Genomic DNA, 26,883 nt, shown 5'->3' with positions numbered 1-26,883 from the left:
TCACCGACGCCCATAATAGGCCCACGCCGGCGTGATGACATCAGTTCCCTTTTTTCGCGTCGTCGACCCTAACAGTTTCGGGGAATCTTAGTAACTTTCTAGTGACTTTGTTGCTATTTCCTTGGTCTTTCTGCTTCTTTGTTTCGTGACAATGTCGTCAAGGAAGACTGGCTTCAAGCCCTGCAGGGAATGCAGGAAAATTATGTCCATCACGGACCCACACGAGGACTGCTTATGGTGCTTAAGCTCTGACCATGATGTGGATGGTTGTTCATCTTGTCGAAAGATGAACCCGAAGGCCCTGAGGGAAAGAGAAACCAAGCTCCTGGTGGCGAAGTTGAAGGCTGACAAAGGTAGGAAGTCTTCACGATCTCGTACGAGAAGGGCGAGGTCGAAGTCAAGATCCAGATCTCGAGAGGAGTCGACCTCGAAGTCCTCTACAGAACATGCTTCAAAATCAAGAAAGAAGCATAAGAAGAGGAGACATGAGTCCCGACGTCACTCGGGTAAGGAGTCGGACTCGAGATCGAAGTCGCCTAAGAAGGTTCGATCGAAGGTGATCCCTCCGCAGGAAACTTCGAATCAGGAAGGTGAGGTTTCGCCTTCGGAGTCGCAGGTGCAGTCGCCGACTCCGGCTTCCAATCCGTCTCCGGCGCCGTCCCCGGCCCGAGAGGAAGAAGTAGTTCCGGTGGAAGGGGAATCTGTGCCTGTGGAGGAGCCGGATTCGTTCCCACCTCAAGTCCAGCCTGAGGGTGTTCAGCCACCTTTTCCTGCCCCAGGCCAAGACCCATCAGCGTTTTTGAACGCTATGTATGGCGTCTTTTCGAGGGCTTGGTACCCCTCTGGAGCACCTTCGGGTCCCATGGGTCCACTGGCCTTTAATTTGGGGGTGCCACATTCCTCTGCCCCGGCTCCATTTATGCCGTTTATGCCGACCCGACGTCGCCATGGCAATACACGGCTCCGCCGAAGTCGTCGACGCCGGTCCCGGAGTCACCCGCTCCAAGTCGACCTCGAGTACAACCCACTGGGCCATCGGATTCGGTACCGACGTCGGTTCCGGCTCCGTCGGAGTCGATGGTGGATCCAGTGGAGAGGCGTGTTAAGGAGAGGTCCAGGAGGGAGGCACAACGCCTTTTGGAGGAGCAGAGATATGTTGACTCTCATCCTGATGTGGAGGAAGGTGAACTAGATGAAGACTACTTTGAAGACCTAGCAGATGCTAGTGGCCTGGATTTTTCCCCGGAATGGAAGTTTACCATCAGGTTCTGATGCGCCTTCAAAGGACGTCCAGCCTTATCATATAGTAATGAGGAAGGCTGCGGGACTTCTTAATTTGACTTTGCCAACAGTTGAGTCTAAGTCTAATCTTCTAACTGAGGTCCTACACTCGCCTAGTTCGGTGGTGGAACCGTTGCTTCCGTTTAATGAGGCTTTAACAGAGCCTATTATGGAGGTGTGGAAAAAGCCTCTAACAAAAGTGTGGCAAACACGATACAGGGTTGCACCAGAAGACCCTGCCTTTTTAACATCTCATCCTTCTCCTGAGAGCTTGGTCATTCAGGCAGCATGTTCAAAGAAGTCTTTGAGTGCGTTTCCCCAAGTGCCTGGGGATAAGGAGGCCAAGAAACAGGATCAGGTGGCCAAAAAGACTTTCTCCTCGGCAAGTATGGCATTGAAGTCCACTAATGCCACTTGTCTCATGGGGAGATATGTGCACGCACTTATGGATTCTATGCGTTCTTTGGCTCCTAAGATCCCTGATGGAAGTAGGAGTGATTTTGAGGAAGTTTTGTCTGACGCTCAAGCAGCGGCACGCCTAGTAATACAAAGCGGATTGGACACTGCTGATTCTGTGGCTCGCTTCATGGGCACTACGGTTGCCACGAGAAGACCGGCTTGGCTTAAATCATCAGACTTTTCCGCAGATGTCCAAGCGGCTTTAATGGATCTGCCATTCAATGGTGTTGGTCTCTTTGGCAGAAAGGCCGATACTGCCTTAGAGAGGTTTAAGGACAGTAGAGCTACTGCCAAATCTTTAGGTCTCAAGATCAGAGGTTCTTCGGCCAGGAGATTCAGAGGTTTTGGACGCTCTTCCTTTCGCAATTATCGACAAAGTCAGCAGCAGCAACAACAACAGCAGCAGCAGCAGAATCCCTTGTACAGGTCTTACAGGGGAAAGCAAAGAGCTCGTCCTCGTGGAAGTCAGGCCTCTTCCTCCTCCACCTCCTCCAACCCCCCAGCCACAGAAAAGCAGCCCTAGATCCGCCATTCAGGATCATGCGGGTCCGGTGGGGGGGTCGGCTTACCCACTTTCTACGGGATTGGGAATCGTTAACATCAGATCTTTGGGTTCTCAATCTCATAGAAAATGGGTATGCCCTTCCCTTTCGGGAATTTCCTCCCAATTACCCTCCTTGCCAAGGTTTTTGCACGGAGGAACATCTGGATTTGGATTTGGATACAGATTTGTAAAGCGCGTAGCTACACTAGGGCGTCCCAGCGCTGTCAGTCAACCTATGGTTCTGGAGGGGGGACGAGGGGGTGAAGTATTATGGGAAGAGCCATGTTTTTAGTTGCCTACGAAAGGCAAGTAGGTTGTGTTCTCTTCGGATGGAGAGTGGAAGGGAGTTCCACAGCTTTGGGGCATTGTAGGAGAATAGTCGCCCCCCAGAGCGGGCCTTTTGTATTCTGGGGACGCTGGCCAAGGAGAGGGAGTCTGATCTGAGTTGCCTGTTAGACTGATGGGGTTTGACAAGGGAGCTCAGAATCGGCAGACCTCTGCCATGCATTATTTTGTGTGAAATGCAAAGAGTCTTAAAGGTGATCCTTTCCCTAATCGGCAGCCAGTGTAGGCTTTTGAGGGCTGGTTTGGCTGAACATCTAGATTTGGTCCCTGTTGAGAGTCTGGCAGCGGCGTTTTGGGCGCATTGCAGTCTGTGAATGACCGATGCGGGGGCCCCTAGATAAAGGGCGTTTCCGTAGTCCAATCTGAAGTTCACCAGGCCCTGCATGAGCAATTGCCTGGATTGGAAGGGGATTAAGTGGAGGATTTTCTGTGCTGTTTGAATAAGGCCGAAGCAAGTGCCTGTGTTTTTTCTGGCCTGGGCTTTAAAATTAAGGTCTTGGTCCAACCAGATACCAAGGCTTTTGACTTCTGGTTTGGGGGTGGGAGGTGATCCCATGCAGCTTGGCCATAAGAGGGATGGGGGAAGTTTGCGTGGGTTTCCCAAGAGAAGGATCTCGAATTCTCACCGTTTAATTTAAGGCGCAATTCGCACATCCAATGGGAGATGTTCTCGAGACAAACTGCCAGGTTGTCCAGGCTTTTACTCGACTGGTTGATGGACACTACCAGTTGGGTATCATCGGCATACATAACTGTTTTTATGCCGAATGGGGTTATAATGTCTTCTAGGGGAGACATGTAAACGTTAAAAAGTGTGGGGCTCAGGGAGGAGCCCTGGGGGACCCCACACTGGAGCGGGAGAGCTTTGGACTTAACTGCGCCATCTGTTACTTCTACAGGAGGAAGTGCAGACTCTATTAAGAAAGGGTGCGATAGAGGTGGTCCCAGAGCAGGAAAGGGGGTCAGGGATGCTACTCCCGGTATTTCCTGATTCCCAAGAAGGATGGCAGACTTCGTCCAATCCTGGATCTCGAATCTCTATCTGAAACAAGAGAAATTAAAGATGCTCACCCTTGCTCAGGTTCTTCAAGCGCTGCTGGAAAAAGACTGGATGGTGTCGCTCGACTTGCAGGATGCGTATTTTCACATCCCAGTCGCACAGGAAGTATCTCCGTTTTACGGTGGAGTCGCAACACTATCAGTTTGCGGCCCTTCCTTTTGGAATTACTACTGCGCCTCGAGTCTTTACCAAGGTGATGGCGGTGGTGGCAGCTCATCTCCGAAGGTCGGGGATTCCAGTATTCCCCTATTTGGACGACTGGCTGATCAAAGCAGAGTCATCAGAGAGAGTGCTCCATCATCTGCAAGAGACAACCCAGTTGTTGTACAGGTTGGGTTTTTCGATAAATGTACCCAAGTCTCACCTGGTTCCCTCCCAGCGCATCCTGTTCATAGGTGCTGTACTGGACACAACTGTATGTCGTGCATTCCCTCCTCCTCAAAGGATTCGCGACATTCAGGAAATGATTCCTTTATTTTACAATGGAGCGGTCGTGCCAGTCCTGAAGGTCCTTCGCCTGCTCGGTCTGATGGCTTCATGCATTCTGTTGGTCAACCATGCACGCTGGCACATGAGAGCACTCCAGTGGTGCCTCCGCAGGCAGTGGTATCAGCACAACGGAGATCTCAGGGAGTCAGTGAGGATCTAAAGAGAAGATGCAGCGAATCTGACTTGGTGGGGCGTGGAAGGCAACCTATCTCAGGGGAAGCCTTTTCATCTGCCTCCTCCGGTGGCCACAGTAATAACGGATGCATCCACTCTAGGGTGGGGTGCTCATCTGGGGGATCTGGAGGTCAAGGATCTTTGGTCTCCAGAGGAAATGTTGCTTCATATCAACCTTCTGGAATTGCGGGCGATACGTTTGGTGCTCAAGGCCTTCCTCCCTTCCCTTCGCGGTCGGTCAGTCCAAGTCCTGACGAACAACACGACCGCGATGTGGTATATCAACAAGCAGGGAGGAGTGGGGTCGCAGTGTCTCAGCAGGGAGGCTCTGCGACTCTGGTCCTGGGTTCAGGACCATCAGATTTGTCTGATGGCAAATCATCTGGCCGGGGTTCTGAACGTTCGTGCGGACACTCTCAGTTGGCAGTTCTCGGCCGACCACGAGTGGAGGCTCCATCCAGAGGTAGTTCACGACATCTTTCAGATGTGGGGAACTCCTCGGGTGGACCTGTTCGCCACTCACGAGAATGCTCACTGCCCGTCTTTTTGCAGTCTCCAGTATCCGATGCAAGGAGCCTTGGGGGACGCGTTTCAGTTGAGTTGGGGAAGACAACTCCTTTACGCGTTTCCTCCCATACCTTTGATTCCTCGGTGTTCTGAGGAAGATTCGCCAAGACCGGGCCCAAGTCATATTGGTCGCCCCGGATTGGCCAAGAAGGGTGTGGTACACGGATCTTCTCCACCTCTCCTCTCACCCGCTGCTCCGTCTCCCTCTCAGGGCAGACCTCCTCTCTCAGATGGAGGGGCAGGTTCTACACCCCCACCTCCAGACATTACACCTTCATGCTTGGAGATTGAACGGGGCAACCTGAACTCTTTTTCTCTCCAGCACGATGTGGTGGATGTCATTCTTTCAGCTATCTGTAGACCCTTTGAAAGACCATTTAGCTGATATTCTCCAGTTTGCTCTCTCTTTGGCGCAGCAAGGGCTTGCTGTTGCCCCAGTCTAGGGTTATCTCTCGACTTTGTCGGCGTTTCTATGTTTGCCGGACCAGCCGTCTCTTTTCAAATCTCCTGTAGTTTTAAGATTTTTGAAGGGTCTCACTAATAAATTCCCTCCTACTCCCTTTATTGTGCCTCAATGGGACTTAAATCTTGTCTTAACATACTTGATGGGTGCTCCCTTTGAGCCCTTACACAAGTGTCCTGTGAGGCTTTTGACTTTTAAGACAGTCTTCTTGGTTGCAATTACCTCGGCAAGGAGGGTAAGTGAGCTTCAAGCTCTTAGTTCCAAGCCCCCATTCTTGACCATTCATGCTGAACGAATGGTTCTTAGGACCAGGGCTGCTTTTCTCCCTAAGGTGGTGACTCCCTTCCACCTAGGACAATCCATTACCCTCCCTACCTTTTATCCTCCACCACACCCTTCCAAGGAGGAGGAGAGGTTACACCGTCTGGACCCTAGGAGGGCGGTGAGCTTTAACCTGGACAGAACTAAAGACTGTCGAGTGGATGACCAGCTCTTCATTGGGTTTGCTGGCTGCAAAAAAGGAAGAGCGGTACATAAAAGAACTCTTCCAAGATGGATCATCCTTTGTATAAAGATCTGCTACTCTGTGGCCGGTAAGGAACCTCCAGGGGGTATAAGGGCTCATTCTACAAGAGCTAAGTCATCAACCTCAGCTTTGTCTAGAGGAGTTCCTGTAGAGAATATTTGTAGGGCCTCAACTTGGTCCTCCCTCCACACTTTCGCGAAGCATTACTGCTTGGATACCGAGGTGAGGAGGGACGGCCACTTTGCACGTTCTGTCCTCCAGGATTTTCTGGTATAGAAGAGTGGACTCCCTCCTCTGGGAGTGGGGACTGCTCTGGGAATCTATTCAAAAGGTGAGGAATCCACTGGCAGATGTATCTACCAGAAGAACAAGTTACTTACCTTTGGTAACGCTTTTTCTGGTAGATACAGTATCTGCCTGTGGATTCCTCACTGACCCACCCGCCTCCCCGTTGTCCACTCTTCTATACCAGAGTAACTGTATTGTATTTATTTTATGGTCAAGGTAAATGTGTTATTTCGAATGTTTACTTACATTTGCTTCACACTGTGTGTGTTACCTTGACTATTGTGTACTGTGTATAATATATATATATATATATACTGTCATTGGTCCATCCGTGTGCCTCGAAGGCACGGAAAAAAGGGCGGAACTGATGTCATCACGCCGGCGTGGGCCTATTATGGGCGTCGGTGACGTCAGCGGAGTCGCGAGCGATGCCGTGTCTCTATGACGTCCAAGTCCACGTCGGCGCGTAGCTACGAAAAGAATTTCCGAATGTTGCTGACGCAAGGGGGATATTCATAAGGTGAGGAATCCACAGGCAGATACTGTATCTACCAGAAAAAGCGTTACCGAAGGTAAGTAACTTGTTCTTTAGTATGAGCCAGTGCAGACCCACCACCTTCGGAGGTACTGATGTAGTATCTATTCAGAAGATGAAGAACCTGTGGTTAGAAGTATCCATCAGAAGATCAGGTTACTTACCTTAGGTAATGACATTTCTGGTGGATACTCTATTTTAAAGTGCAGATTCTTCACCAATTCTCCTACCTCCCCATCCTGTGATGTGTATTCTTCTATCTAAAAAGGTCCCACTCTAGAGATCTGCACACTGGTTATGTCAATCAGCCGATGGGCTCTGTGTCACTTCCAGAGCAGAACGACATGCATGCTGAGCGGCACAGTTCCACCTATCGGTGCACATTAAGGTCTGCTTTAAAGTTTCCAAATCCATTCTTACGCCTAAATTGACACAGTGAGTAATAGGAGGTTAGATTGAGTATCCACCAGAAAGGTAGTTACTGAAGGAATGTAACTAGTTTGTTACTACCATTTGACTGTTCGTTGCCTCTTGTTAACTAACAGGCTACTAGCTCGTGGGTGGTACTGATTTGTTCCTCAAGGCACATGCCAAAATGTGATATTTATATGGCCTCATTTTGTCCTTCCATACTCAGGCCGTGGTGACATTATGCTCTGGGCACATTTCTAAGTCTGAAAAGATTTTTTTTTTTCTGTGATGCGTCGTTTGACGTTTCAGTGCTGGCTGCATATTTTTGACTTTTTTCTAGATTCTTAACCTTGATAATGACAGCATTTCAAATAGGACAGGTGAATAATCTGAAAGGGAAAAGGTATTGGTCAGAACCATTCTAGCTGAAGGTATCTTGTTTTTTGATGAAGTCAACCTCTACTTTTGTTTCCTCTCTTCTCCATCTCTTTTGTTGAACACGATGAAACCTGAGTTATATAAAAATTGTCGTCTGATCTAGCTGGTTCTGTTTTTTGTGTTTACTTTATAGATGAGTTAGTGAGTCAATACATTTCTGAGCTTCAGAGCACTGAAGAGATGGTTCGTTGTGGTTTTTCACTGGCCCTGGGATCCTTTCCAAATTTCATGCTCAAAGGCAAACTTAAACAGGTAAGCTTTTGTCTGCCTTATTTTATGAAGACCTAGAGTCAGTCGTTTGCGATTAGAGATGTTACTGTCCCTTTCTAAAAATCGTGGAATGCACCTTCTTTACCTTCTATTATGTATTTATTATCTGATAGGCCTTGTACAGAGTGTGCAGGGGGTTGCCCATTCCTCCACAGCCAATCAACCCCTGGTGCATACAGCAATAGGCCCCCTTTTTTCCTGTTTTTTTATTTCAATAAACAGTTTGATGTCAACAACACTATCATAGATGATGTCATCAGCGATATCATTAGTCATGTCAACGAAAATGTAATTTAATAGGCCACCAATGCTGTCCTTTAGCATGTCTAAGTGGTGTCGCGTATAAGGTCTTAATCAATAATTGCCACGTGCACGAGTGATGCTTAGGTTACCTAAGCGTAGCTATTACATTTCAGTACTTTTAAGGGGCACTTTAACTGTGCTTCTTGTTAGTAAATATAGCTAACTTCAGATTCACTATTGATTACTCCACATCTACGTACCTTGACTATGCATGTATGAGAAGTTAGGTATAGTAAACCTCTTTACCCTACATATACTATCTATCTTTCACGATTATCAGTTAGTTGACGTTATAGCCACAATATTATAGCAAAAATAGATACATACCCCTTCTCTTTGACACAGATTGTCCATGGGGTGTAATGTCATGTCAGCTAACATAAGTAACAGGAAAAGCGTTTTTCTTCTGCAATTTATCTAGTTAAGTACTGATATTGTGGCAAGAAGTTAACTGTAATATTAAGCACGATCTTAAAAATAAATATGCGCTCAGTTACGCTTTCAAACAGAACCACTAAGTGTTTTTTTCTGCTTTCAGGTCTTGGACGGTCTTCTAAAAGTTACTAGCATTTCTTCCAGGGACCTGAGCTTTGCTGAAGCTCGACGAGATGGACTAAAAGCCATTGCAAAGTATGTCCCATTTAGTGCATTCCTGCATAATATTTACGCTGTATTGAGCAAAAATCACAATGTTAATACGGTCATTGCTATTCAGTTTATTTTGTGATCATGCTGGTTCTGGTTGAAGCTAGGCTTATACTGAAAGTTCAGTTAAGATGCGCCAGACCTTTTTCCTTTGCATCACCAGTAGGACTCGGGCTCCAATCTAGCCTGATTCGGATTTGAGTATTCCTAATGCAAGATTATGGATTACTTATCCGCATCACTGGAATACCCGTCACATATTACACTTGGATGAGAATGGAAACTGAAGGACCTGCCCCTATCAGTGGCATGTCTTAACCTAGGGTATTGACTGTTGAATAGTTTGCACGATTTCATGTAACCGTCTGACAATCCAAGTACAATTTTCAGAAAAATGTTCTAAAAAGTCCTAGAGTCCGAAGTGTACTCATTACGTTTTCATGGTATGCCAAGCCAGTAAATCTTGATGCTTTGCAAGAGTTAACCACATTTTTTTCAAAATATGCTATGGGTTCCTCCATATGTCAAAATGACCCCCATTGTGCCAGGTACAGCATTTTGTCATCACTGCCAGCCCTGCCTTCCCACCCCCTATGTCATGGGTCCCCCCCTTAGGCTAGGCATGACATACAACATAGCAAACACAACAAGATAATGGACAGAGTGCGGAAACTTTTTCAACCACTGACCCCAAATCGAGATCTTTTTTTAATCCCTCTTTCTTTTGCTTACTAACCCATCCCAGTTTGGATCCAGCCATATGCAAATCAGTCTTGACCCTGCTCCTCATGGGAACAGTCCAGCCGGAGCTGCCAGGCCAGGTCCTCCCGGGACCAGGAACAAGCATCTTGGGACCAGTTTCGGGGTTTCACCCCTCATCAGTCAGTCTAGCTTGACTCCAGTGTCACGGTGAGCAAGGGACCCACATCTGGGCATACCCATGACCAATTAGGGCGAACATAGCAAACACAAGATGATGATGGACAGAAGGCTGAAACTTTTCAACCACTCACCCCCAGACAAGAGATCTGGGTTTAATCCATCTTTCTTTTGCACACTACGCCACCCCACACCTAGGATGCTTGTTTCCATGATGGAAATGCCTTGGAGCCTACAGCTTCAACTAATGACAGTCTGGGTGTAATTAATAGTTTATTTGCATTCTGTAGTTATTTTTAATGTTATGTTATATAATTCTACTGGTGTGTACTGTAGCATGGGTCTGAGATGGGAATGTGGTCCGGAAGTATTCAAGAGGTCCCATGAATTGATCTTAAATGAGCCCCTTTTTATTTTCTGGCCCCCGGGCCATTAAACACACTATTCAAGTTATGGCCTACCTTTAGGCCTAGGGGTTAGTTGCCATCATGGAGAAGAGGGGTGGGGAACTATGAGAGACTTGTGAGGAGGATTGACCTGTGCTGGGGTGTTAAGCTTTTTTTGCATGGATACTTTTTCGGTGAAGAGTTGCAAGAGGTGGTTAGATTGGCTGTGGCAATGACTTGCACGACCTACTCACTGGATGGTGACAGAACGCCATACAGGGTACCTGCCTGGGGCAGAAGGAGAATGGGAGCCATTAAACTGGCAAGTAAGATGCATATGTGCTGGAAGTTGCCACGTTATTGTAATAATTTAAGCACCTTTAATAAGATTTAGGTCTCGCACCTGGCAATTACAGCGCGAAAGCGCTGCCTCGCCTGTGAGACCTATAGCTGTCGACTCTGCTTCCCAGGAGACAGGAGATGGGCACGCGCAGCATGCCGGAATTGGATCAGGTCGCGCGCGTGAACACGTGCTCCGATTCCGGCATGATGTTCACAGTCAACAATGGATCAGGACGCACACACACACACACTCAGACACACGCGCACACACACAGACACACGCGCACACACACAGACACACGCGCACACACACACACAGGCACACGCGCGCACCCACACACAGACACATGCGCACACACAGACACACGCGCACACACACACAGACACACGTGCACACATCCCTCCCTCCCCCTCCCCCCACTCACCGGGCTCTTTCCGCATGTCCCTCTCTCCCTCGGCAGCGGGTCAGTCTCGGCAGCAGGCGGGGCTCTCCACGAGCACGGGAGCCCCGCTAGCACGCTGACTTCACAGGCGCCGCAGCGCGGAGTAGGCTCTCGTCTTCTTCCTGTCTTTTTGCGGCCCCGCCACCGTCCCAACACAGGTTGCCTGGCTTCCTGCCCAAGCCGGGCTGCGGCGGTGAGTTTCTCAATACCTGACTTGTTCTTTTCTTTTATGGTGCTGGATTAGGACTTCAGTCCCTTATACTTATATGGGTTTTTGACTACTTCTCTCTGTTCTTGGATGATTACTTATGTCTGGGATATGGTGTAAAGGGTGGCTTGAATTTCTGGCCTGCACTTGGCAGCATGTGAATGTTTGCTGAATAAAGTTTTCAGTGAACTTTGAAATTCCTTTAAACCGGAAGAGGAAGCAGCAGTATTTCTAGTCTCCTTTTATTTGTATACGAAAGTACGTCGAATAAAGTTTTAGTGAATCACGTAACGGCATACCATGATGTAGCTCCTGCCCCCGTTTACAAACTGGGTGTCCAATAAAGTTTTGGCGGCCCATGTATAGTTATAAAAGTGACATAACAAGGGCCTTCGCGTTTGTCTAGTAATGCCTACTCATCACACGGAGGCTTGTCATAGGCCCACCCTAGTTTCGTACTTAAAATGGGAACGGGACCGAAACAGGAAATTTGACTGACACTCTTCAGTCTCTTCTCTGCACTTCGTTTTCCGACATGTAAACCAAACACGGGTACGTCCCGGGACATGTCTTAGCAGTGGGTAACGGCTCTGGAAGGGACTGCATGCATTTGTCAGTTTTCCCCACTTTGTTTGATACTATTCGGGTTATTTACAGACTAACTTGAACACAACATACTCGTTTTTAGACGCAAGATCATCTTAACTTTTGGTCTTCTGTTTAGATTTTTTGGGCTCTCCATAGTCTTTGCTTGGTGTTGGACACAACCCTTTTTTTGCTTTAAAAAAAGTGGGAATTCTGCCTATGTACATATTTAAAGAATTAAGGTGTCTCTGCAGGTTTTGCGATGTGTCTGTTGGGGTAATTATGGACTAGCTAACCCTTAGTATGGGCATTGTTATCATACAGTTTATGTACTTTGAGGCTCATGCTGATACTGAGAATCTGTTGCACAAATTTTTTGATGACACAAGCGATATGTTTTAAGGAATGTTTCTTATTCTCCAGCATACACCAGTAACTTTCAACAACTTCCATTTGCGAGGGAGTACTGAGTGTCCACACGAGTCTTTATGGGACGCTACTATTGGATCACATCTCCGTAGACGCTTTCTTGCTACCTTTTTTCTGAACGTTTTTCTAACCATCTGAAGGTTTCCGTCAGTTTGATTTTAAGATTTTGCCTTACTTTCTATGGAGGGTTGACAACTCGACATTGGGTGATCAGACATGAGCGTCGCGTGATCACCAGTTTCTGTATCACTTTCCCTCTCTACAGACTACTTACTTCGAGTGGGACATCGGTTTTCAAAGTGACTATCCACATTGTGGTGCTTACACTTAGATAGGTGAATGTTGGACATAAATAGATATGACTTTTTTGTTTAGATTTCGGCACAACTGTTCACTTTGTTTTTATCTCTTCCCACCTCACAGGTGAAACTGCTTTAGCTCTTCTCTGGTTTTACACTGCGCTCAACGCAACATACACCTCAAATACCACTCAGTGCCACATAATTACATGCCACATATTTACACTTCACTTAATGCAAAATACACTCCAAATACCACTGAGTGTCACATAAATATATGCTACATATTTACACTGCGCTATACACAACATACACTCCAAATACCACTCAGTGCCACATAATTACACGCCACATAATGACCCTGTCTATCGCCCTCACTCTATCTATCGCCCTCACTCTATCTATCGCCCTCACTCTATCTATCGCCCTCACTCTATCTATCGCCCTTCCTCTATCACCCTCACTCTATCTATCACCCTCACTCTATCTATCTATCGTCCTTACTCTATCTATCGCCCTCACTCTATCTATCTATCACCCTCACTCTATCTATCTATCACCCTCACTCTATCTATCGCCCTCACTCTATCGCCCTCACTCTATCGCCCTCACTCTATCGCCCTCACTCTATCGCCCTCACTCTATCGCCCTCACTCTATCGCCCTCACTCTATCGCCCTCACTCTATCGCCCTCACTCTATCGCCCTCACTCTAGCTATCGCCCTCACTCTAGCTATCTGTCGCCCTTCCTCTATCGCCCTCACTCTATCTATCGCCCTCACTCTATCTATCGCCCTCACTCTATCTATCGCCCTCACTCTATCTATCGCCCTCACTCTATCTATCGCCCTCACTCTATCTATCTATCGCCCTCACTCTATCTATCTATCTATCGCCCTCACTCTATCTATCTATCTATCGCCCTCACTCTATCTATCTATCGCCCTCACTCTATCTATCTATCGCCCTCACTCTATCTATCTATCGCCCTCACTCTATCTATCTATCGCCCTCACTCTATCGCCCTCACTCTATCGCCCTCACTCTATCGCCCTCACTCTATCGCCCTCACTCTATCGCCCTCACTCTATCGCCCTCACTCTATCGCCCTCACTCTATCGCCCTCACTCTATCGCCCTCACTCTATCGCCCTCACTCTATCGCCCTCACTCTATCGCCCTCACTCTATCGCCCTCACTCTATCGCCCTCACTCTATCGCCCTCACTCTATCGCCCTCACTCTATCGCCCTCACTCTATCGCCCTCACTCTATCGCCCTCACTCTATCGCCCTCACTCTATCGCCCTCACTCTATCGCCCTCACTCTATCGCCCTCACTCTATCGCCCTCACTCTATCGCCCTCACTCTATCGCCCTCACTCTATCGCCCTCACTCTATCGCCCTCACACTATCTATCGCCCTCACACTATCTATCGCCCTCACACTATCTATCGCCCTCACTCTATCTATCGCCCTCACTCTATCTATCGCCCTCACTCTATCTATCGCCCTCACTCTATCTATCGCCCTCACTCTATCTATCGCCCTCACTCTATCTATCGCCCTCACTCTATCTATCGCCCTCACTCACTCTATCTATCGCCCTCACTCACTCTATCTATCGCCCTCACTCACTCTATCTATCGCCCTCACTCACTCTATCTATCGCCCTCACTCACTCTATCTATCGCCCTCACTCACTCTATCTATCGCCCTCACTCACTCTATCTATCGCCCTCACTCACTCTATCTATCGCCCTCACTCTATCTATCGCCCTCACTCTATCTATCTATCGCCCTCACTCTATCTATCTATCGCCCTCACTCTATCTATCTATCGCCCTCACTCTATCTATCGCCCTCACTCTATCTATCGCCCTCACTCTATCTATCGCCCTCACTCTATCTATCTATCGCCCTCACTCTATCTATCTATCGCCCTCACTCTATCTATCGCCCTCACTCTATCTATCGCCCTCACTCTATCTATCTATTGCCCTCACTCTATCTATCTATTGCCCTCACTCACTCTATCGCCCTCACTCTATCTATCTACCGCGCTCTATCTACCGCGCTCTATCTATCGCCCTCACTCTTATCGCCCTCACTCTTATCGCCCTCACTCTTATCGCCCTCACTCTTATCGCCCTCACTCTTATCGCCCTCACTCTTATCGCCCTCACTCTTATCGCCCTCACTCTTATCGCCCTCACTCTTATCGCCCTCACTCTATCGCCCTCACTCTATCGCCCTCACTCTATCGCCCTCACTCTATCGCCCTCACTCTATCGCCCTCACTCTATCGCCCTCACTCTATCGCCCTCACTCTATCGCCCTCACTCTATCGCCCTCACTCTATCGCCCTCACTCTATCGCCCTCACTCTATCGCCCTCACTCTATCGCCCTCACTCTATCGCCCTCACTCTATCGCCCTCACTCTATCGCCCTCACTCTATCGCCCTCACTCTATCGCCCTCACTCTATCGCCCTCACTCTATCGCCCTCACTCTATCGCCCTCACTCTATCGCCCTCACTCTATCGCCCTCACTCTATCGCCCTCACTCTATCGCCCTCACTCTATCGCCCTCACTCTATCGCCCTCACTCTATCGCCCTCACTCTATCGCCCTCACTCTATCGCCCTCACTCTATCGCCCTCACTCTATCGCCCTCACTCTATCGCCCTCACTCTATCGCCCTCACTCTATCGCCCTCACTCTATCTATCGCCCTCACTCTATCTATCGCCCTCACTCTATCTATCGCCCTCACTCTATCTATCTATCGCCCTCACTCTATCGCCCTCACTCTATCGCCCTCACTCTATCGCCCTCACTCTATCGCCCTCACTCTATCGCCCTCACTCTATCGCCCTCACTCTATCGCCCTCACTCTATCGCCCTCACTCTATCGCCCTCACTCTATCGCCCTCACTCTATCGCCCTCACTCTATCGCCCTCACTCTATCGCCCTCACTCTATCGCCCTCACTCTATCGCCCTCACTCTATCGCCCTCACTCTAGCTATCTGTCGCCCTTCCTCTATCGCCCTCACTCTATCTACCGGCCTCGCTCTATCTATCGCCCTCACTCTATCTATCGCCCTCACTCTATCTATCGCCCTCACTCTATCTATCGCTCCACTCTATCTATCGCCCTCACTCTATCTATCTATCGCCCTCACTCTATCTATCGCCCTCACTCTATCTATCTATCGCCCTCACTCTATCTATCGCCCTCACTCTATCTATCTATCGCCCTCACTCTATCTATCGCCCTCACTCTATCTATCGCCCTCACTCTATCTATCGCCCTCACTCTATCTATCGCCCTCACTCTATCTATCGCCCTCACTCTATCTATCTATCGTCCTTACTCTATCTATCGTCCTTACTCTATCTATCGCCCTCACTCTATCTATCTATCGCCCTCACTCTATCTATCTATCGCCCTCACTCTATCTATCTATCGCCCTCACTCTATCTATCTATCGCCCTCACTCTATCTATCTATTGCCCTCACTCTATCTATCTATCGCCCTCACTCTATCTATCTATCGCCCTCACTCTATCGCCCTCACTCTTATCTATCGCCCTCACTCTTATCTATCGGCCTCACTCTTATCTATCGCCCTCACTCTTATCTATCGCCCTCACTCTTATCTATCGCCCTCACTCTATCGCCCTCACTCTATCGCCCTCTGTTAGACGGACCGGGAGGGTCGGCCGAGGATAAGGGGAGAGGTCTCCGGGGAGAGCCGTCTCCAGCGAATCGTACAGACAAGTAACTTCCCCCCCACAGACGGACACCACACAAGGATAAAGTTCAACGATACTTTATAGGGAATTCTTCAAGTACGGTAGAATGGTACAAGGAGGTCTGGACTCAGGGGTCCCCTCTATTCTGGTCTCTGTTTGGGAAGAGGGTAGCGGGACAGTCTTGTTACTAAAAAGATGGCAATAGCTCTCAATCCTCGAGCTCGGGGGTGTAGATGAACGGGCCGCGGCGGAGCCAGCCGGTCCCGAGATGGATGAAGGAAGACGACGGTCCGCGGCAGAGCCAGCAGGTCCCGATGAAGGTGGTGGTTACAACGGTCCGCGGCCACGCCAGCAGGTCCCGACGACGATGAAGGATAGGGTGGTTCCCAAAGCCGCGGCAGCGCCAGCAGGCAAGACGAAGGTGCACAAGACAGAGCTACGGCAGCGCCAGTAGTCCGTCAAGGATGAGTTCTTCTTTGCGTCTCTCGACTCCAAGATACAACTCCCGTCCTGCTCTGGAGCTGCCCCAGTTATAGGGCTGGTGTGCTTTGATGTCCGGACCCTCGCACTTGGAGGTCGGGAGGTCCGGGATGAGGGGGTTCAGACACCCAGCAGGGGGGTGGAGCCAGCGCCCGGGGAGGCGATGGGCGAGCGGTACTTGGCGGGGGAGAGCCATCGACACCTCTTGCTCCCATTGACTGACCAAGTAGCCCGCTCACCTCCTGGGTGGATGTTGGTGCCGGAATGTCTGAGGCCTGGCCAGGCCCAGGGTTGAGGTCGATCGGGGGCCCGGCGGCCTCGTGGTGGAGTGTCCAAGATGGCGCCCAGGATGGGCGCGCAGGCCGGTAGTGGGTCGGCCTACGCGGTCAACAGGTTCGAGTGTAGGGGTCCCTGCGGGGACGGTGGACGTGCAATGGTGGTGTGTGGTACTTGCGTGGCTGGTTCGGGCCTGGTTGGGCCGGGGGAGAGCGGCCCTTCATGTGGCCTGTCCAACATGCGTCCCCCCCAGCTGAAGGCGGGGAGAGTTACCCATTCTCTTGGGGACTCTTCTCGTCGAGGCGGAAGAACCGGGACAGGCCATCTGCGTTGGCGTGATCTGGCCCAGGCCGATGTTCAACTGTGAAGTCCATCCCTTGTAGGGAGATGGACCAGCGTAGTAACTTCGGGTTTTCCCCCCGCATCTGCATCAGCCACTGCAGGGGTCGGTGGTCGGTCTGTACCCGAAAGGGTGTGCCAAAAAGGTAGGGCCGGAGCTTCTTGAGGGCCCATACCACCGCGAAGGCCTCCCTCTCTATGGTGCTCCAGCGTTGTTCCCGTGGTAGGAGTCGCCGGCTGATGAAGGCCACCGGCTGATCACGGCCTTCGGTGTTCACTTGAGACAGGACTGCCCCAATGCCATGGTCGGAGGCATCCGTCTGGACGATGAACTCCCGGCTGTAGTCGGGGGCCTGGAGCACAGGGGCGGAGCACATGGCGGCTTTCAATTGTTCAAATGCAGCTTGACACTCTGGGGTCCAGTTGACTTTCTGGGGCTGATTTTTTGACGTGAGCTCTGTGAGGGGCCTCACGATAGTACCATAGTCTTTCACGAACCTTCGGTAATAGCCCGTGAGGCCCAGGAAGGCTCGTACCTCGGTCTGGGTAATGGGGGGCTGCCAGGACTGGATGGCGGCAATTTTTAGCTGCAGAGGGGCCACCAGGCCGCTTCCCACCTGGTGCCCGAGGTAGGTTACAGACCCTTGCCCAATTTGACATTTGCTGGCCTTGATCGTGAGGCCAGCTTGCTGAAGGGCGTGCAGCACTGCTCGGAGGTGGTGGAGGTGCTCGGACCACTGGTTGCTGTATACAGCGATGTCGTCTAGGTAGGCGGCGCTGAATCCTTCGAGCCCCGCCAGGACCTGATTGACGAGCCGTTGGAAGGTTGCTGGGGCATTCTTCATGCCGAAAGGCATGACTGTGAAATGGTAATGGCCATCGGGAGTGGAAAAGGCAGAACGTTCTTGTGCCCGGGGTGTGAGGCCGATTTGCCAGTAGCCCGCCGTCAGGTCGAAGATACTGAGGTAGCGGGCAGCTCCCATGCGGTCGATTAGTTCATCTGCCCGGGGGATGGGATGTGCGTCTGTCCTGGTGACCGCATTCAAGCCCCGGTAGTCGACGCAGAACCGGAGATCTGGTGTGGTGCCGGGGGCGGCTGCTTTGGGGACCAGTACTACCGGGCTGGCCCAGGGGCTGTCTGAGGGCTCGATGACCCCGAGCGTGAGCATTTTGGCTACTTCCTCCTGGATGCAGGCCCGTACCCGATCTGGTACGCGGTAGGCCCGGTGGCGGATAGGGGGGCTGTCCCCCGTGTCCACATCGTGCGTACACCAGGAAGTGACACCTGGGGTGAGGGAGAACAGGCTGGCGAATTGTGACAGGAGAACTTGGCACTCCTGGTGTTGCTCTCGGGTGAGGGCCTCTGAGAGTCGGACCCCCTCTACGGAACCGTCTTTCTCCCGCGTTCGTAGGAGGTCCGGGAGGGGCTCGGAGTCCTCTTCGGCCCCATTGTCTGTGGCCATCAGGAGGCTGAGTTCTGTCCGTACAAAGTGCGGTTTCAGTCGGTTAGCGTGGAGGACCCGGAGGGGGTTCCGGGAAGATTCCAAGTCTATGAGATAGGTAGCCGGACCCTTGCGCTCGACCACTTTGAAGGGCCCTGTCCACTTGTCTTGTAGGGCGCAAGGTTCGGTGGGGGACATCACCCATACCTGTTGCCCAGGTTCAAATTCGATGGAGGAGGCATTCCGGTCATACCACCTTTTCATGTCCTCTTGACTGGCCTCTAGGTTGGCTTTTGCTAGTTCTCGGAATCGCCGGGTCTGGTTGCGGAGTGTTAGGAGGTAGCGGAAAACATCTGGTGGGTTCTTTAGAGGGGGCATCTCCCAGCCTTCCTTAACTAGGCTGAGCGGCCCGCGCACGGGGTGTCCATATAGCAGTTCAAATGGGCTGAAGCCCAGGGACTTCTGGGGAACCTCTCGATATGCGAAGAGGAGGCACGGCAGCAGCACATCCCACTGGCGACGGAGGGGCTCTTCCAACCCCCCGATCATCCCTTTGAGCGTGCGGTTGAACCGCTCAACGAGGCCGTTTCCTTGAGGGTGATAGGGGGTCGTGAACCGGTAGGTAACCCCGCACTGTTGCCAGAGAGATTTCATATATTTCGAAATAAAGTTCGTGCCTCTGTCACTGACGACCTCCCGGGGGAAGCCTACCCGGGAGAAGATCCCCATCAGAGCCCGGCCGACTACCGGGGCTGTCACAGTCCGCAGGGGAACAGCCTCCGGGTAGCGGGTGGCGTGGTCCACTAGCACCAGGATGAATCGATGGCCTTGTTTTGTGCGCGGGTCCAGGGGCCCTACGATATCGATTCCGACCCTCTCGAACGGGGTGGTGACCACGGGAAAAGGTTGCAGGGGGGCTTTCAGTTTGCGGCCGCTCTTCCCACTGGCTTGGCACGTGGGGCAAGATCGGCAATGCTGGTGTACATTGTCCCTCATTTTGGGCCAGAAGAAGTGGGTCACCAGGCGGCTATAGGTTTTGTCTTGACCCAAGTGTCCTGCCAGGGGGACATCGTGGGCCAGGTTTAGCAGAAAGTCTCTAAAACGGAGGGGTACCACTAGGACTCGGCTGGCCCCCAGCTCCGCGATTCTTTGCTCACTGTACAGCAGATCATTGTCCCAGTAGACCCAGTGAGTTCCGGAGGTATCCCCTGCGCTTTGGGCCAGTGCTTGCTGGCGGAGTCCCTCGAGGGAGGGACAGGTCTTTTGTTCTTGGCGAAATTGTTCTTGCGTGGGCCCCCCCTCTTGAGGCCACTGGTCGAGGTTAGCGAGGTCTGGAGGTTGAGCTGGTTCGGGGGGGACGTCACGGTCGGTGGTTTCGGCGGGGGCGACCGGAGGCGGTGGCGCCGGCCATTCGAGTTCCTCTGGGCGGGTGTTGGCACGGGCAGTCATGGACCGGGTGGTGACGCACGCCCAGTCCGGGACGCCCAGCATCCCCAGGTGTTCTTTTCGTTCGACTGCTGCCCAAGGAGAGCTTTCCAGGTCATTACCCAGGAGGCAGTCTACGGGGGCATCATCTCGGACCGTCACCTTCAACATGCCGGAGACCCCTCCCCATTCGAAGGGGACGCAGGCCATCCGACACAGACTTTCTGAGTTATCGGCTGAACGTACAGGGCAGAGAATGTTTGGTAAGTATTGTTCGGGGGTCACCAGGTGACAGCGGACGGCTGTTACACTGGCCCCAGTGTCACGAAGGGCTTCAGCCCGGCGTCCATTGATGCCCACCCATTGGCTGTACTTCTGGGTATTAGCGGGTAGGGGGACCCACGGGACCATGTCTCTCCCCCCTAGGCAGGCGAGAGCCATGGCGGCTGGCTCCCATTCTTGGTGTTCCTGTTCATATTCTTCTTGTTCCTCTGAGATCTGTTCCTCCCCCAGAGCAGCAGCGGCTACTTGGCGGGGTCTTGGGCTCTGGTACTGGGGGCAGTTTGGGTCGTTTGCATAGTGTCCGACTCGTTGGCATCGATGGCAGGTAACATTGGCTCGATGTCCCGGTCGCGCTGGGGTGCTGCCCCGGTTGGCCGGGGGGGTGGGGCTGGTAGTGGGGGTGACCGGAGCGTTGCTTCTTCCGCGTCCTTGGCCTCCACCTCCTCGGGGACGGTGCTGACCATTGTTGTTCCGGTTCTGTTCGGAGGACCCATTTCGACTCACTCTGGTGATCTCCCACCGGTCTGCTTCGGCTGCGAGCTGCCGGGGATCCGTTAACTTGCTGTCGAGGAGGTGCTGGCGAAGTTCAATGAAGCAATTGTTCGACAGATGCTCCCATACCATAAGATTGAACAGTTGTTCGTAGGTTGTGACCTTGCTTCCTTTGATCCAGCCCTCGAAGGCTCGGCTAAAGTAATTGACATAGTCCACCCAAGTTGTACCTGGGATGCGGGTGCAGTCTCGGAACCTCTGACGGTACATCTCGGGTGTGAGGCCATAGCGGGTGAGGAGTGCCGCTTTCATATGGTCATAGGAGGTCATCTGGTGGTCCGGGAGTTGCAGCAGGGCGTCGCGGCCCTCATTGAGGAATCTCCCCCACAGACCGGCCCCCCAATCGCTTCTATCGATCCGGTGTGCAGTCATAGCGATTTCATAGGCCTTAAACCATTGCTGGATGTCGTCCTCTCGGAAGTATTCTCGAACGACATCCTTGGGGATGTGTACCTTCTTCTCTGTTGCCCCTGGAGTGTGGGGTTGCTCGGGCACCCCTGCTTCTTTATTCTGTTTGCGTAGGTCGATTTCAGCTAATTTCCGCTCATGTTCATATGCCAGTTTCTTTTCCTCGAGCTCCCTTTGTCTCTGTTTCTCCTCTCTTTCTTCTCGGAGACGCAGGTGCTCTAAGTTGATTTTCTGTTCGGCCAACTTTAGTTCAACGTCCATTTTGAGCCGGGCCATTTCCAGCTCGTGTAGTCGGGTTCTTTCTCGTTCCTGGATCTCGTCTGGCGAGAGACCCGTTCTTCGTTCTTCAGGGGCCATGGGGGTTTGTGCTGCGATGTCTTGATCGGGGGTTCCGGCAGCCCCGGTTTCTGCCCAAGATTCCAGGGCCTGCTTAAAGTCATCTTTGGTATTTAGTCCGGTGGTAGCGATACCTAATTCGATACAGAACTGTTTAAGTTCACGATGGCTGTACTCGTCCAATTTCTCCATCTGGAATTTCTCCGTTGATCCGCTGTCTTTAGTTGACATCGTGATTCGCCGTGGGGTGAGCTACTCTCTGTACGGTTTATGCGGTGATTCGTATCCCGTCGCTGGCCACCAATGTTAGACGGACCGGGAGGGTCGGCCGAGGATAAGGGGAGAGGTCTCCGGGGAGAGCCATCTCCAGCGAATCGTACAGACAAGTAACTTCCCCCCCACAGACGGACACCACACAAGGATAAAGTTCAACGATACTTTATAGGGAATTCTTCAAGTACGGTAGAATGGTACAAGGAGGTCTGGACTCAGGGGTCCCCTCTATTCTGGTCTCTGTTTGGGAAGAGGGTAGCGGGACAGTCTTGTTACTAAAAAGATGGCAATAGCTCTCAATCCTCGAGCTCGGGGGTGTAGATGAACGGGCCGCGGCGGAGCCAGCCGGTCCCGAGATGGATGAAGGAAGACGACGGTCCGCGGCAGAGCCAGCAGGTCCCGATGAAGGTGGTGGTTACAACGGTCCGCGGCCACGCCAGCAGGTCCCGACGACGATGAAGGATAGGGTGGTTCCCAAAGCCGCGGCAGCGCCAGCAGGCAAGACGAAGGTGCACAAGACAGAGCTACGGCAGCGCCAGTAGTCCGTCAAGGATGAGTTCTTCTTTGCGTCTCTCGACTCCAAGATACAACTCCCGTCCTGCTCTGGAGCTGCCCCAGTTATAGGGCTGGTGTGCTTTGATGTCCGGACCCTCGCACTTGGAGGTCGGGAGGTCCGGGATGAGGGGGTTCAGACACCCAGCAGGGGGGTGGAGCCAGCGCCCGGGGAGGCGATGGGCGAGCGGTACTTGGCGGGGGAGAGCCATCGACACCTCTTGCTCCCATTGACTGACCAAGTAGCCCGCTCACCTCCTGGGTGGATGTTGGTGCCGGAATGTCTGAGGCCTGGCCAGGCCCAGGGTTGAGGTCGATCGGGGGCCCGGCGGCCTCGTGGTGGAGTGTCCAAGATGGCGCCCAGGATGGGCGCGCAGGCCGGTAGTGGGTCGGCCTATGCGGTCAACAGGTTCGAGTGTAGGGGTCCCTGCGGGGACGGTGGACGTGCAATGGTGGTGTGTGGTACTTGCGTGGCTGGTTCGGGCCTGGTTGGGCCGGGGGAGAGCGGCCCTTCATGTGGCCTGTCCAACACCCTCACTCTATCGCCCTCACTCTATCGCCCTCACTCTATCGCCCTCACTCTATCGCCCTCACTCTTATCTATCGCCCTCACTCTTATCTATCGCCCTCACTCTTATCTATCGCCCTCACTCTATCTATCGCCCTCACTCTATCTATCTATCGCCCTCACTCTATCTATCTATCGCCCTCACTCTATCTATCTATCGCCCTCACTCTATCTATCTATCGCCCTCACTCTATCGCCCTCACTCTATCGCCCTCACTCTATCGCCCTCACTCTATCGCCCTCACTCTATCGCCCTCACTCTATCGCCCTCACTCTATCGCCCTCACTCTATCGCCCTCACTCTATCGCCCTCACTCTATCGCCCTCACTCTATCGCCCTCACTCTATCGCCCTCACTCTATCGCCCTCACTCTATCGCCCTCACTCTATCGCCCTCACTCTATCGCCCTCACTCTATCGCCCTCACTCTATCGCCCTCACTCTATCTATCTATCGCCCTCACTCTATCTATCTATCGCCCTCACTCTATCTATCGCCCTCACTCTATCTATCGCCCTCACTCTATCTATCGCCCTCACTCTATCTATCGCCCTCACTCTATCTATCGCCCTCACTCTATCTATCGCCCTCACTCTATCTATCGCCCTCACTCTATCTATCGCCCTCACTCTATCTATCGCCCTCACTCTATCTATCGCCCTCACTCTATCTATCGCCCTCACTCTATCTATCGCCCTCACTCTATCTATCGCCCTCACTCTATCTATCGCCCTCACTCTATCTATCGCCCTCACTCTATCTATCGCCCTCACTCACTCTATCTACCGCGCTCTATCTATCGCCCTCTATCTATCGCCCTCTATCTATCGCCCTCTATCTATCGCCCTCTATCTATCTATCGCCCTCTATCTATCTATCGCCCTCACACTATCTATCGCCCTCACTCACTCTATCTATCGCCCTCACTCTATCGCCCTCACTCTATCGCCCTCACTCTATCGCCCTCACTCTATCGCCCTCACTCTATCGCCCTCACTCTATCGCCCTCACTCTATCGCCCTCACTCTATCGCCCTCACTCTATCGCCCTCACTCTATCGCCCTCACTCTATCGCCCTCACTCTATCGCCCTCACTCTATCGCCCTCACTCTATCGCCCTCACTCTATCGCCCTCACTCTATCGCCCTCACTCTATCGCCCTCACTCTATCGCCCTCACTCTATCGCCCTCACTCTATCGCCCTCACTCTATCGCCCTCACTCTATCGCCCTCACTCTATCGCCCTCACTCTATCTATCTATCGCCCTCACTCTATCTATCTATCGCCCTCACTCTATCTATCTATCGCCCTCACTCTATCTATCTATCGCCCTCACTCTATCTATCTATCGCCCTCACTCTATCTATCGCCCTCACTCTATCTATCTATCGCCCTCACTCTATCTATCTATCGCCCTCACTCTATCTATCGCCCTCACTCTATCTATCGCCCTCACTCTATCTATCGCCCTCACTCTATCTATCGCCCTCACTCTATCTATCTATCGTCCTTACTCTATCTATCGCCCTCACTCTATCTATCGCCCTCACTCTATCTATCGCCCTCACTCTATCTATCGCCCTCACTCTATCGCCCTCACTCTATCGCCCTCACTCTATCGCCCTTCCTCTATCACCCTCACTCTATCTATCGCCCTCACTCTATCTATCGCCCTCACTCTATCTATCTATCGCCCTCACTCTATCTATCGCCCTCACTCTATCTATCGCCCTCACTCTATCTATCGCCCTCACTCTATCTATCGCCCTCACTCTATCTATCTATCGCCCTCACTCTATCTATCGCCCTCACTCTATCTATCGCCCTCACTCTATCTATCGCCCTCACTCTATCTATCGCCCTCACTCTATCTATCGCCCTCACTCTATCTATCGCCCTCACTCTATCTATCGCCCTCACTCTATCTATCGCCCTCACTCTATCTATCGCCCTCACTCTATCTATCGCCCTCACTCTATCGCCCTCACTCTATCGCCCTCACTCTATCGCCCTCACTCTATCGCCCTCACTCTATCGCCCTCACTCTATCGCCCTCACTCTATCGCCCTCACTCTATCGCCCTCACTCTATCGCCCTCACTCTATCCCCCTCACTCTATCGCCCTCACTCTATCCCCCTCACTCTATCGCCCTCACTCTATCGCCCTCACTCTATCGCCCTCACTCTATCGCCCTCACTCTATCGCCCTCACTCTATCGCCCTCACTCTATCGCCCTCACTCTATCGCCCTCACTCTATCGCCCTCACTCTATCGCCCTCACTCTATCGCCCTCACTCTATCGCCCTCACTCTATCGCCCTCACTCTATCGCCCTCACTCTATCGCCCTCACTCTATCGCCCTCACTCTATCGCCCTCACTCTATCGCCCTCACTCTATCGCCCTCACTCTATCGCCCTCACTCTATCGCCCTCACTCTATCGCCCTCACTCTATCGCCCTCACTCTATCGCCCTCACTCTATCGCCCTCACTCTATCGCCCTCACTCTATCGCCCTCACTCTATCGCCCTCACTCTATCGCCCTCACTCTATCGCCCTCACTCTATCGCCCTCACTCTATCGCCCTCACTCTATCGCCCTCACTCTATCTATCTATCGCCCTCACTCTATCTATCTATCGCCCTCACTCTATCTATCTATCGCCCTCACTCTATCTATCTATCGCCCTCACTCTATCTATCTATCGCCCTCACTCTATCTATCTATCGCCCTCACTCTATCTATCTATCGCCCTCACTCTATCGCCCTCACTCTATCGCCCTCACTCTATCGCCCTCACTCTATCGCCCTCACTCTATCGCCCTCACTCTATCGCCCTCACTCTATCTATCTATCGCCCTTACTCTATCTATCTATCGCCCTTACTCTATCTATCGCCCTCACTCTATCTATCTATCGCCCTCACTCTATCTATCTATCGCCCTCACTCTATCGCCCTCACTCTATCGCCCTCACTCTATCTATCTATCGCCCTCACTCTATCTATCTATCGCCCTCACTCTATCTATCTATCGCCCTCACTCTATCTATCTATCGCCCTCACTCTATCTATCGCCCTCACTCTATCTATCGCCCTCACTCTATCGCCCTTCCTCTATCACCCTCACTCTATCTATCGCCCTCACTCTATCTATCTATCGTCCTTACTCTATCTATCGCCCTCACTCTATCTATCTATCGTCCTTACTCTATCTATCGCCCTCACTCTATCTATCTATCGCCCTCACTCTATCTATCTATCGCCCTCACTCTATCTATCTATCGCCCTCACTCTATCTATCTATCGCCCTCACTCTATCTATCGCCCTCACTCTATCTATCGCCCTCACTCTATCTATCGCCCTCACTCTATCTATCGCCCTCACTCTATCGCCCTCACTCTATCGCCCTCACTCTATCGCCCTCACTCTATCGCCCTCACTCTATCGCCCTCACTCTATCGCCCTCACTCTATCGCCCTCACTCTATCGCCCTCACTCTATCGCCCTCACTCTATCGCCCTCACTCTATCGCCCTCACTCTATCGCCCTCACTCTATCTATCTATCGCCCTCACTCTATCTATCTATCGCCCTCACTCTATCGCCCTCACTCTTATCTATCGCCCTCACTCTTATCTATCGCCCTCACTCTTATCTATCGCCCTCACTCTTATCTATCGCCCTCACTCTTATCTATCGCCCTCACTCTTATCTATCGCCCTCACTCTTATCTATCGCCCTCACTCTTATCTATCGCCCTCACTCTATCACCCTCACTCTATCGCCCTCACTCTATCGCCCTCACTCTATCTATCTATCGC

The 26,883-nt window shown here is 51.7% G+C and overlaps 1 protein-coding gene across 3 annotated transcripts in view; it reads left to right on the top strand.

Annotated features, from left to right (window-relative positions):
- TBCD (tubulin folding cofactor D) overlaps positions 1-26,883 on the top strand; it is a 2,437,462-nt gene that overhangs the window by 1,760,840 nt on the left and 649,739 nt on the right. For all 3 annotated transcript variants that reach the window (XM_078654702.1, XM_078654704.1, XM_078654703.1), the window contains 2 exons: positions 7,714-7,832; positions 8,692-8,783. In XM_078654702.1, coding sequence (XP_078510828.1) covers positions 7,714-7,832; positions 8,692-8,783 — 211 coding nt within the window. The remainder of the gene's footprint in view (positions 1-7,713; positions 7,833-8,691; positions 8,784-26,883) is intronic.

This window comes from Lissotriton helveticus, chromosome 7, assembly GCF_964261635.1.
Source record: "Lissotriton helveticus chromosome 7, aLisHel1.1, whole genome shotgun sequence".
Lineage (NCBI taxonomy): Eukaryota > Metazoa > Chordata > Amphibia > Caudata > Salamandridae > Lissotriton > Lissotriton helveticus.
The sequence above is the reverse complement of the archived record's forward strand: the minus strand, read 5'-3'. Positions and strand labels throughout refer to the sequence as shown.